General features: G+C 52.7%; 1 protein-coding gene across 6 annotated transcripts in view; it reads left to right on the forward strand.

The window, feature by feature from the left end:
- Positions 1–12893, forward strand: part of RNF123 (ring finger protein 123) — a 51783-nt gene that overhangs the window by 29927 nt on the left and 8963 nt on the right. For 5 of the 6 annotated variants that reach the window (XM_065074983.1, XM_065074986.1, XM_065074984.1 and 2 more), the window contains 4 exons: positions 5225–5364; positions 5551–5739; positions 7314–7389; positions 8250–8334. In XM_065074983.1, coding sequence (XP_064931055.1) covers positions 5225–5364; positions 5551–5739; positions 7314–7389; positions 8250–8334 — 490 coding nt within the window. The remainder of the gene's footprint in view (positions 1–5224; positions 5365–5550; positions 5740–7313; positions 7390–8249; positions 8335–12893) is intronic. The other variant, XR_010475015.1, reaches the window with a different exon arrangement.

Here is a 12893-nt window from a genome sequence, read left to right on the forward strand (position 1 = left end):
GTCTCTGTTCAGAGGCGGGGGCAGTTCTGGTTGGCGGCTGCTGTAGGAACTTGTGTTGCTCCCATCGTGGCTCGCAGGCAAGGCTGGGTGCTGCCACTGCACCCACGCAGGGAGCAGCAGTGGTGGCCCCGTGCCAGGCCCAGCCGCTCTTGCTTGCGGCGAGCTGCAGCATGGCTTCAGGTTGCAGGCAGGGCTCCTCCGCCCCAGGCCTTCTGCCCGTGCATCCATCAGGCGGTGAAGGGGAGGTGGATGGGACTGTGAGATCATGTAGCTGAGCTGTTGTGCGATGTGGCCCAGAGAATTCACCCACGTCCCCTTCCCAAGTCCAGCAAGTTGCCCAAGCTACAGAGGTCTTTTAGGAAGAAATCCTGTCTCGATCTGACAACACCAAAAGCGTCAGCTGGTGTCAGTTGGACTCTGCACGCCCTTCTGGTGGTGGTTCCTCACCCTCAGAAATCAATCCATCACTTTTTCCTGATGGGAATGCGCTTAACCCCATCTTCTGTCTTGTCTTCCACTGCTTCTGCTCTGCCTTTCTCTGCTGGGCTAAACTGTGCATTACATTTCAAAAGTGCTTGTGTACCAAGGTAAACTCGCTTCTTGATCCTTTCTAACGGTGAAAAGAAAGTGCAGCCTCTGTGTTTTATTCAAGGGGGGTTTTGTTCCTCTGTGAGCCCCTGTGTTCACCCTTCCCATGTTTTTAGCAGCCCCAGGCCTGCCAGTGTCGTGCTGGCTAGAACACCTGCCTGATCTGCTGGTCACAGAGCCAAAACTCGCATTAGCTTGTTTGCCAGTGCGTTGCTCTGGAGGCCTCTGCAAGTCCCAGGTGCTTACTGATGCATCCTGATGCCTTGCGCTCCACCTTATTGAGATCTCCTCTCTGAACACAGCTTGCTTTCCTGCTGCCTCACCCCGCAACATTCTCTGTTTTTCTCTAAACACATCTCTGGACGGGCACAGTTCACCTGTGGTGTGGATCGCTGCATCCCCAGCTTTCCTCTTCCACTGCTCGTCCACTGGTCCGACAGCCGCAGCTGCTGAGCGGTGGCTGTTTCACATTTACATCTGGATCCTTTTGAAAACTCAGATTAATGTTGGGTGGAACTGCTTTGCCTTTGAATCCGGTCCATTTTGGGTTTTCCTCCTCTGTGCTCCCAGCTCTGTTATAAATGCTGCAGCATCCAGAGCCTCCCTTGGACTGTTGAGCAAGAAGTCTCACAAATGGCCATGTTATAAATTTTCCTGGGTCATTAGCAAACTAGAAAGCACATAATTATCTTCCTGTGATGAAAGCACATGACCCTGCTTCTTTACAATTATCTAGTAGGAGCACTTATTGAAGGCTTCCACTTTGTTTGCTTTATTAATTTTTAACTCTGTCTATTACTTGGCCTCTGCTATGGTTAGACTTTCTCCCATTACTGCTTTTAAAAATAATTCTGCTAGAATTTTTTTCCTGCAGTTTAAGAAACTTTGCATGTAGCATGAGTAGTTGTGGATGTTTCTTTCATGTCTTCTCCTATCACCCCTTTTCTCCTTCTTTTCATCAACCACTGCCTATGTTTATGTACACTTTACCTTCTGCATTTTAACTTGTCTTATCCTGGTCTCCATGAGCCTTTTAAACCAAGTGCTTGCTGTAGCGCTGGGGCTTTCTGGCTGCCTAATAATCTTCTTAAAGACCTCTGTTTTTATTCACCATTCCACCCCCACCTAGTTTTTTTTTCCCTTTGACTATTTTGCTTATGTTTTTACAAGGAAGTTTCTGTTGTGGAAACATCAGATATATCTATAACCACTTGGGGTCACACTCTGTTGCCCACATTAGATGTATTGAGGTCATAATTTCTGGCCTTGGAAACCACCGATTTCTGTTCCAATGACTGGTCTTCATTTGTCATAATGAAGCCTAAGCCAAGATTGAGCGGCTTTTGTATTAAGGAGTTACAAGTTCTAGAAACACTAATGACATACTACTGCCAAAATCAAGAAAGTAACCACAAACTCTCTATGAAATGACGTCCCTGTCTGAAACGGCACACGTAAGGGCTGTGGCGTTACCTGGAGGGCAGCAGTGACTGGGATGTACATGGAAACACCTCAGCAAAAGGTGAACTTCCTGCAGACCAAGGTGAACACAGGACCAGGGTCTAACACTGAGGCTGGGTTTCTACATACCACTAATGATTGCCCCATGGAGAACCTGATCTGGGAGCTCATCCAAGGGGTGAAGCTGCTCTTGCTGGTTCCTTATGTTGCTTTCAAAGAGAGAAGCAATCACTGTATCTTTAGCTTCAGAATCCTCTTGGGAGTGGCAAAAGCCAAAGAAGCCCACTGCTCCTTGGTGTTAGCTTAAAACCTAAAAAAACCCCTCCAGAACTGTGGAGAAGTTTGACGGGAGGCATCACTTCTTAATGCCTTTATAGACTGGCACGGTCTTTGCCAGCAGCAGGGAAAGCATTAAAGAACATAGAACTGGAGGTTTGGAGCAAATTCACACCACTTATTGGAAAAAGACCATGAGGAAATAGTCATTGGCTAAAAATCAGAATAAAGCAGGTTATTACAAGCACAGGGACATCCTTCAAAAAGCCAGAGCTGCCTTCAAATGAGAGAGACTTTGGCTGGGTGATTCATGTTGAGATCCGTCCTGACTTGAACTGTTGGTAAAAGAGGCTTTGGCGATGGACCAGCAGGACAACCCACAGAGCTCGTCCTCAGGGAGTGGTGATCCTCGCCCAGAACTGCTTCAGTGCTCGAATGCTGGAAGGGGCTGATATGTCAGCAGTTTTAATAAAAAGCACTTTTTACACGTTGAGGGGAGGCTGGGAAATAGAAGACACAAAAAGCTTAACACTACAAAAGGACCTTCCAATTCTGAATGAGGGGAGAGAAAATGTAAGTGGAATTCAGCATCACTGGATGTAGGATGGTGAACATAACGGGAAAATGTCATTAAAAATGAGTGGGCTGCGAGCTGAGCATAACCCTTAGAGACAAGATTCCAGGGTGGGCTCCCTGGGCACTTTCTGAGAAAAAGCCACCCTATTTCAGGTGTGACCTCCCCAGGGCCAAGCAGAGCGGTGGCACCTTCCCTTGATCTGCTGAGCACATCATCCTGCCACCACCTACCTTTTAGTTTTAGCATACACCCTCACCTGTGCCCTGTTCAAGCTGGTACCCTACAAAACCCCTTTATGGGATGGTGCCCAGACCGTTGTTTCCCAGCCAGGACTGATACTTGGGGCCATTCTTCCCCTTCTTGCTGAATATGATCAGTTTTTTTGTCTCAGTCCTCAAGTTTCTCAGGGTGCCTCTAGCACACCAGACAAAGCCCCTTGTTTAGTGTCATCTGCAAATTTAGAATGCCCTTGCTGTTTCCCATTGTCTATCATGGATGGAGAAGACAACAAGATGGGCTCCAGCATTGACTCCTGAGCTTCTCTACTTGCGTGTTGTGACCAGCAAGTTCCTGAGGATCTTGAACTGTAATTCTAACTAAAGGGTTATCCTTGATTGTCTTCCTACTGTAATCTTTTGGAAAATATCAGCTCTGTGCCCAAAGGAACAAGTTACACAACAGCAATTATGAGGAAAGGAGAACAGAACAAAAACAAAACCACATTATGGCTTTGCGCGAATCTGCCACGTGCTTGTGGTTTGGATGCTGCGTGCACTTCTGATTCCACCTCTCCTAAGAAATTCTGAGACAACCAGCAGCGCTCAGGGAGGGATGGTGAAAGAGACAAAGACCTGGCAGTTTCTGCATGAGAAACTGCACAGGCCAGGGCTGTTCTCATTCAGAAGACAATTATAAAGGTCTGAAATCATGGCTAGCTGGAGGAAGTGACTGCAGAACAGCATCCTTCTACCTCCCCCACCAGAAGGAGGGGCTGCAAAGAATAAATATTATCAAATAAAGCAAGTGGGAGCCAAGCTCAAGTCTGAATTCCTCCCTCCACACATAGCTGGGCTGTGAAATGTTGCTCCAGGTCACGTTCAGTGCTGAAGGCTCACGCAGTTGCAGGGGACCCAGGGCAAGAAATCCACTGAAGATCACTTAATAAATAAAAAGGACATCTGGCTTGTAACAGTCCCTGCACCATGTGTAGCCAAGGGCTGGGACAGTGTTTGTGGGTGGGAAGAGGACATCAAAGACATTTTTCATTATGAAATCCTGCCCGAAGATGTGCTTTTAGCCAGCATCAAAGCCAGTGTGTGCTGGCCTGCCTGGGAGGGATTATGCACTGTGAGACATCACTGTGTGTCCTCGTGAACAACAGAACCTTATTGTGCTTATTAGTTGGCATATACCAAATAATTTATCCTGTTCCTGAGCTGACGGTCTCCTGCCATCCCTCTCTGACTTTGCTAATCCCAGCTATCAATCTGCCTGTAGTTACACCTCGCTTCTCCATCCCTGGGGATGTGGTGGAGGTTGCCCATGATCCCCGTGCCTGTGCTGCAGAGACCTGCAGCCACAGCATGGCTGGGCCGGGACCACCAGAGTTTCCACCTGCTCTCACTTACAAATAGCTTCTAGTAGAGAGAAAAGTAGTTGGATTTTTTTTTTTTTTTTTGGTATACTTGGTAAATCTGTTGAAGTTTTTCTCCAAGCCCTGAATTTTAGTCTATGGTTTGAACTCCGGTACCCTTCCCGGTGAGAAGCATCCATCCCATTTGTGCTCCCCTCCTTTCCATGCCCATCCACGGGGACCCCAGTGCCCCACACATCCCAGACTCTCTGTTTCCTGGCTGCTGGGTCTGACCCTGTCTGTGCTCGTGATAGTGAAGAAGCCCAGAGGCAAGATGCCACGTGCCGTGGACATGAGTCTGTGCTGGGGCTCAGCCTGTGTGGGAGCGTGGGCAGCCCCAGCCAGCCCCTCAGCAGCGGGGTTTGCTCCGTGCCTCGCTGCTCGGATGTGGGCAGGCACAGCCACGTGAGGCCAGGGGTGGCTGTGCTGGCTCCAGGCAGCTGCTGCCACGCTGGTATCAGGAGCGATTGATGCTGAGCTGAGTGGGAGAGATGCTGAGCTGCAGGGCAGTGCTCCTGTGTATGTGGGCAGCAGCCAACACACAGCACTCTTCCCGGCTTAATTCAGGCTGGCATTGCAAAAAAGTGCTCGGAGGCCCGACAAGCCAGATCTCTGCTCCGAACAGTCCTTGCACCCGTGCACAGCCGCTCCGGGGCCAGGCCACCAACACTGTCACTGTCTGGTTTCAGAGCCGTGTCCCTCCACCTTGCTGCAGCGGCACATGGCAGACCTTCTCCGCAGTGACCGTGAACTGGCCCCCAGCTTCCTCAACAGCGTCCTCAACCAGCTGAACTGGGCTTTCTCCGAGTTCATCGGTATGATTCAGGAGGTGAGCGCGCTGCCTGGGGTCCAGCACTCGATGGGCGCCCGTGTCCTGCACAGAGCGAGGTTCAACGCACGACTCCTGGGGAGCGCAGCAATTCCCTGGCACATGTGGGAGCTGGGCTGGGCTGGGGGTCACAGCCCTCCTTTTGGGAAGGGGCACCTTGCTAAGCTGCTCTGCATTGCTTGGCAGATCCAGCAGGCAGCAGAGCGCTTGGAGAGGAACTTTGTGGACAGCCGCCAGCTGAAGGTGTGTGCCACCTGCTTTGACTTGTCGGTGAGCTTGCTCAGGGTGCTGGAGATGACTGTCACGCTGGCGCCGGAGATCTTTCTCGACTGGAATCGCCCATCATCTGAGCTGCTGCTTCGGAGGCTTGCCCAGGTACCATCCATTAGAGGGGTGTGAAGAAGCATCCTCTGAAGGGGCATGGGGACCCCTCTGCCCTCTCTCCAGATGTGCTGTGAAGTAGGGGCTCCTGCTATAAATGTTGTAGTTAAAGCTGCTACAGCAAACCCACCTGCTGCAGAACAAGGGGTGCTCCCTAAATTTGCTGCATGTCACCTGCTCCCCTCCTTTGCAACTAGTCTGGGCACAGCTGATTTCTACCTCTACTGGGAGGCAGGATGACAGCTTCTTAAATATACCTTCAGAGTGGCTGTGGCCTGTTTCTTACACCCAGTAAATGCTGAATGCTCCTGTGACAAGTGGTGCCATGAAATGTGGAGGTGTGGTACATCTGAGCAAAAAGCTGTGGAGAGTACAGCTGGCTTCACAGGGAACATGCCCTAGGGTTTGGACGGGCATCCCAGTCCTTTGTCCCTTAGTCCTAGACTTCCCTGCTGGGGTGACCAGAACAGCCCTATGCCAACCTGCAACACCCCTTAGGCTCCAGTAAATTAGTTTCTATTCTGAAGAATGAGTGACCCTGGAAAGCCCTGAGGACAGGCTGCTCTTGTACAGCCGGCCTGGTGGGGAGCAATCTATACTTTATCTGTACCTCAGGGCTTGGGTTGCTCCAAGGGTTGAGCGTCAGGGCTCTGAGCAGATGAGGCAAAGCAAGACAGTGGGATCTAGTACAGCAATCTTGAGGTGAGTGCTCAACTTGGGGTCCTAGGATTTTCCCTGTGTGAGGAGGAAAGGGAAGGGCCCTTGGCAGGTGTTTTGGGCAAGCTGGGGGACAGTTAGCAGAGAGCAGGGTGCCGCAGCATTCCCCTCATGTCCTGGTGCTGCTGTGAAGCTGTGCCCCACGTTCTGCTCTTCATGCATGAGGGCAACAGAAGGAGGGATGCTGTATCAGAGGTGATGCTGAGCTCGCAGCAGTTGTGTCAAGCCTGGAGCAGTCCCCTGTTCATTGCACTGCGGGTTTGGGTGAGAGCTAATGGTGGCTAATTAAGTGTCTTCACAGTGACTCCTTCTGTGCCGGTCACAGGCAGAAATCTCTGCTCTGTCAAGCAGAGAAGCAGATCACCCTCTGCCTTCATCCCGCACTTCAGGGCTGCTAGGTCTGTCCTGCTGCCAGCTCCAGGCAGGGCAGGACCTGGATCGTGCTTCACCCTGCTGACACTGTGCCCAGCAGCAGCTGCCACCTCGCTCTTCACAGGCTGTGGCTGTCCTAGGGACTGCAGCTGCTGCTTGCCAAGAGCTTTTATCCACAGAAGTTGCTTGGCATCTGTAGGTGAGGTTCAGATTCAGGTGGAAGATGCTGCGTTTCAGGTGCTTACCTCAGACTGGCTGTTCCTGGGAGGTTTGGATCTGTCACTGTGGTTTGGTGCCACCTCCTTCTGTGCCAGGGTCAAGCTGGGTCTCTGCTGTGAGCCTCCTTTTGTGCATCCACCAGCTTCCAGGCACTGAGCCTGAGCTGTAAGGACGTGCTGCCCCAAAGCCTGCTTTTTGGGTGCTGCTCACAGGAGTGCTCATCCAGAAAACACAAACACTCTCTGCTTTTCTCTACACAGCTCTTGAACCAGGTGCTGAACCGTGTGACAGCTGAAAGGAACTTGTTTGACAGAGTGGTCAACCTCCGTCTGCCAGGTGAGTCCATGCACTAACACTCTGTCCCTCTCTGTTGACAACATGCTGGAGACGTGCCCTTGGGAAGCGAGGGGTGGCTGGTGCTGAAGGCCTGCCACATCCCTGGCTGGAGAGCCGATCTGGTCCCACAGACTGCCACAGAAATGCTGCCTTCAGAAGACATGTAAATGGTCTGGATGGACGTGAGCATTGCTGCTCTTCCTAGACCCTCAGCCTCTGTCTGCCCAGTAGCCCCAGTTCCCGCCAGGATCTCTTCCACACAAGGCAGCTGATGCCTGGGTCTGGCTATCCCTGGTGGAAGTGGGAGCTGAGCTGTGCTTGGATGGGGAGATACCTTGTTAGACACCGACCTGACACAGGCTGGGGGGAGCTGTTTGAAAGGCTCAGCGCCCTGGGCAGATTTCAGTTAAGTAGCAGGCTCGGTTGCTGTGGTCTGCATCGAGTAAAGGGTGCGCTGAGCTGCTGGGGAACCTGCTCTCACCAAAGTCAGCCCTCGCCCTTGGGGAGGTGACTGCAGGCAGCTGAGTTGGGCCGGGCAGCGGAGCCTGGCCCCACATGGGCATCTGATATTTCCCATACAACAGCTGAATTTTCCTGCCTGTTTAGGAGAGGACAGACCTCCTTCTCCTCTTGAGGCTTGGAAAAGGCAGGGATGCTCCATCATGAGAGCTGTGCATGAGTCTGGGGTTTGCATTAGCAGGGAAGATTTCTCTGTCCTCATTGAAACCCTTGGTCCCACTGGAGCCCAAGTCACAATCCCCACCTCCTGCACTGCTCCACCACCAAGTCCGGGAGTCACAGTGCAGCCCTGCTCTGCTTGTCGTGTGGTGGCAGCGGCTCTTCCTCTTTTGCTTCTGCAGGGCTGGAGAGCGTGGACCATTACCCAATCCTTGTGGCTGTGACAGGGATACTGGTCCGGCTGCTTGTGGACACTGATGCTCAGGGGTGAGTGGCTTTTGACTTCCAAAGCCTGAAGTCGCTGCGTGTGGCATTGCTTTGGGTGCTGCCTTGTTCAGTGCCACGGGAGGCGTTGCAGGAGCTATGTGGGTGCATCAAAACTGAATTGAGGTGAGGCAGATGTGCATGGAGCAGGCAGACGCCACAGGCCTGAGTACCCCTGCAGCAGCTGCATCCCAGTGCTACTGCTGGGTGCAAAACTCCTTCCCCTGGTGCAGGAAAGCCCTTGTGCTCATGAGAGGTAGCCATGAGGTGCTGTACCACAGCACGTGTGCACCTTCATCCCCAGGATGGGGTCTGGCTCTCTGTGCAACAGGACAGCTGCCATCGGAGGCTGTGGGCACCGCACGTGGAAGAGCTGTGCTGATGTGATGATGCAGAGAAAGTGCTGCAGCACACAGCGATGGGTGGGAGTTCATTAAAGCTCCTTTGCTCTAGGCACATCTCAGGGAGGCATCAAAATGTGTACAGAGCTCTCTGGCTGCCCAGACTTGTGGCACAAGGGTGGGAGAAATCCTGTCCGGGCACTTGGGTGATGCTGATTTTCAGATGAAGCGAATCTTCTTGTCTTTATGATAACCAGCTCTTCAGAGACGTGGCACTAGGGGAATGATGTGGCTGGTCAAAGCCACAGCTGACATGGTGGTTTATGTGTGTCTGTGCCTGCTTGCACCAAGTCCTGAAAACACAGGCTTGTGCTGATCTCTGCAGCTCTGCCATTGTGCTGTCCCAGTGTTGCTTGTAGGTGTCTTGCCTGGCCACCGTGCCCTGTAGGATGCTGTGGGAGATGGGACTCTTCTGCCCGCGCTGCCCATCCTGCTTGTTTTTGCTTTTGGAGAACACGGTAGTCTCTGGCTTTGTGGAGAGCGGAGCCCCATCTGGCCAAGCAGTTCAGCCCTGCAGCCAGTCTTTCAGCTTCTTCTCTCAAGGACTCAAAGATGTACACAAATATATCTAATTATATCCTGCCTCCTGTGGTTGCTGTACCAGTGTCACAGCCCCAAGTGTGACAGTGCCAAGAGCTTAGCACAAGGTCACTGATCACTGGCCTTTCTGATCTGTGAACGAGGGTGGATTTTGCTCACCCTCAGTATCTTACTTCATGGAAAGGGCAAACATCATGAATTTGACGCCACAACTAGACGCTTCTTCCCGGAGGGACGCGGGGTGGTCATAAAGCAGTGCCCTGCATGCCAAGCCGGATGAGAAATCCTTTCCTGGTTCCCTGTCCCTTGAACATCTGTCCCAGAGCAGGTCACTGGTAGAGTCAGAGAGGGGAAGGGATAAAGCTCTTTCTCTGGCCCTCAGAAGAGCGCTGGGAGAATGGTGGTGTGATGAAACGCATCCTTCCCAGCCTGCAGGCAGTTCTGGGGAGACAGAAAGCTTCCAGACCCTGTCTCCTTTACCTGAAAAGTCAGCCGTGCTTTGAGTTAGGGAAACCCGGGCAGACGGTATGACAGGGGCTGTATGTGGCCACCAGTACTGACCCCTGCCTGCCAGCAGCATCCTCCATGCCTGGGGCAGCAGCCAGCTGCGCGGTCGCAAACCAGAGGTGCCGTATCCCAGGGTGTGCAGCTGGGATGTGGCAAGTCTCTGGCTGATCATCAAGGTCTTTGTGGTCACCTCCTTCTGTGCTGGAAAGCAGAAATAAATACGAAATTGGGGATTGATGCTAAAAAAGCATCATGTCCTCATGGTGGACCTAGCCAGAGAAACACAAGGTGAAACAGAAGGAAGCCTAGGGAAATGTTGTCTATAAAACAAAATGCTTCTGTGTGATTTTGCAAAGCCCTGCAGTAAGTCTGAGGTTGGATACGTCACTGATCTATAAAAGGCAGGCAAACGTTGCACAGGAACCACTGAGGTCAATCAAGACAAAGGAGCCAAGGCTAAGTGACCTGGAGACCCTCTGCCTGCGCAGAGCGATGGGCACCCTGATGGCAGCAATCAGCCTGGCCGCAGGCAGAGAACCTCACATTGAGGGGAACACTGAGCCTCCCGCCCTCTTTGCAGCACTCTGAATTGGGGAGCGGGGTGTGGGTGTTGTACCCTGCTTATGGGGTGATTCTGCCTCATGCAGGCACAATCAAAAACAGCAAACAGGGACAGGGTGAAGAAAAACAGCAGGTATGAGAAGTTTTCTGTTGCCTTTGCATTCCTCAAGGGTTCGGTCCTGGTTTGATCCTGTTTGCAAGTCTCTTGGCACCAGCACCACAGGGTGCTGAGGGCTGAGGTGCAGCTGGGGTGAGCAGAGCCCTGCAGGGGTCTTCTCCCCACAGTCACCCAAAAACCAGGGAGATGGTATGGGTGACCTGGAGCAGGGTGACGGGAAGAGTCTGTCTCTGAGCCAATGAGTAAGAAGATAGTCTGTTGAATGGAAAAGGAGAATGCAAACCTTCCTTGAGTCTGTAGGCTCCCATGGGAGATGATTTCCGTGGGTCGTGTTGCTGCAGAAAGTAACTGAAGATGTCAAAGAACGCCATAGGTAACCAGGCTCTCCAGAGCAGACCTTTTTTATATGAACTCTAGAGGAGACAACTTTCCTTTTTCCTTTTTCCCTTCCTCTCAGTGCAGTCAGCATTTAACAGGATGGGTTTTTTCCCTTCCTTGGAAGCAGTCTGCCTGGGCAGTGCTGGGAGCAGGTAGAATTCTCTTCCAGGTCTCATTTGTTAACTTCCAGGTTACCAGAAATCATTAACAGAGCAGGATTATACAGCCCACATCTGCTTGTAGAAACTTCTCTGTGAGAATTGCCTCAGACACTTGCTGTCACCCTGACTGGTTCCCTGCAAGAAGGCTCTGCCCCAGGGGACAAGGACAGGGGACAGGACCTCGAGTGACTTTCTTGGCTTGGCTGTGGTTTTTCTGGTTGCCTCTAACCCAGCGAGCTGATGCTGTGCTGGAAGGTGCTGCAAGCTTTGCCCTGGGACAGAGAGGACAGGTTTGTCAGGAGGTAGAGGAGTGAGGTCCCATTTGTACAGGCAAAGTGTTCCAGCGGGGAAGGGTGGGAGTGAGGAGAGCTGCAGCCCTGCCGGCTCATCCAGCCGCATTATCAGGATGCAGTCGGATGCCTCGGCTGCTCCTTGCCCAGCACAGGACGCTCAGCCAGGCATCAAGTCCTCTTGCTACGGACTTCTGGCACCGAACAGGGCCATTAGGCATGGGGGAACGTTGCCCGGCTGGGATGTGATAAGGCAGCTGATACATAATACGCTGTAGCCTCTGGATGGAGCGGGCTGTGCTGCTGAGAGAGGAGAAATGCATTTCTTCTCCGGGTCCAGCAGGACAGCTGGTCTGCTCATGGTGAACCAAAGCCACAGAGCTCACCCCGTCCAGGTTTACTGGTCTTTGTAAAGCCTCCATAGGTCACTCACCACAACTCCAAAATGCTTGCTGGGGGCCAAAGGGTGGGGAGGAAAACCTTGTGCTGATAACTGGGGAGGCTCAGCTGCCTTGCAGGGTGCAACGAGCCTTGCAAACAGGCAAGGAGCTTTAGTGCAGGGCACAGGTGGGGAGGCTGCTGGCTCGTACTGGGGTCCCTCAGCAGAGGGTCTTCATGTTCCCAAAGAGCAGCTGTGTCTCCTGGCTGTGGCTGCCTGTCCCTCGAGGGCTTGCAGGGTGGGACCTAAACCTGGCACTGGGGGCTGGCCTGTCCCACTAACCCGCAACAGCTCCTTGGTTTAAAACCCCTTTTGCCTCTGCAGTGTTGTTTTGGGACTGCTCAGGCCTCCTGATGTGCTGCCCCCTCCCAGCCCTTGGGTCTGACAGTATAGTTGGGCAGCACCTTTGTTGCTGGGCTAAGGAGGCAGGGATGGTGGAAGAGGCAGGGATGGCGGAGGAGGCAGGGATGGGGGAAGAGGCAGGGATGGCGGAGGAGGCAGGGATGGGGGAGGAGGCAGGGATGGTGGAGAAGGCAGGGATGCCCGTGTGCTGCCTGTTTGCCAGCCCTTAATGTCTGAGCCTGGGTTTTGCAGGGAGGAGAGGGGAGGCAGGATCTGGCAGGCTGAACCAGGAGTTGGGCTGAATTGTTGGGTCCATGCCAGAGACCCTGGCTGCCTTCAGCTGGTATCATTCCCCCGTTTGCCTGCTAAATAATTGAGCAGATTTTCTATTAAGCCTCCTTTGGAGTGAGCTAATGGAGCAGCGTTGGCCAGGGCTTGTGTAAGGATCCTGGCGAGATTGAGCAGCAGGGGAAGGATGGTGAGGCTGCTGGTTCCCTGCATGAGAGGGCACGTTGTAGTTATTACTGGGCACATCAGTTGGAACAGGCTTTGTGGGAAGCAGGTGACATTCCCAGAGCAGACATGAGCCGTGTTGTACCAGGGCTCAGCTGCCACTCTGCTCCCAGTGTCAGTCTGAAGGGTTGGGGCACATGCAAGGAGCCAGTGAACTTGTCTGTGGCACAACTTCATAAGAAAAGACCCAAGCAGCCTTCAGGGTGGGTCTCCCAGGGACTTCTGCCTAAAAGATGGAGAGGAGAGAGGGAAGAGCAGTGTGGTCACCAAGAACATGGTGGTACCAACCAGCAGAGCACAGGGTGGGGATCC

This window comes from Columba livia, chromosome 10 (assembly GCF_036013475.1).
Source record: "Columba livia isolate bColLiv1 breed racing homer chromosome 10, bColLiv1.pat.W.v2, whole genome shotgun sequence".
NCBI lineage: Eukaryota > Metazoa > Chordata > Aves > Columbiformes > Columbidae > Columba > Columba livia.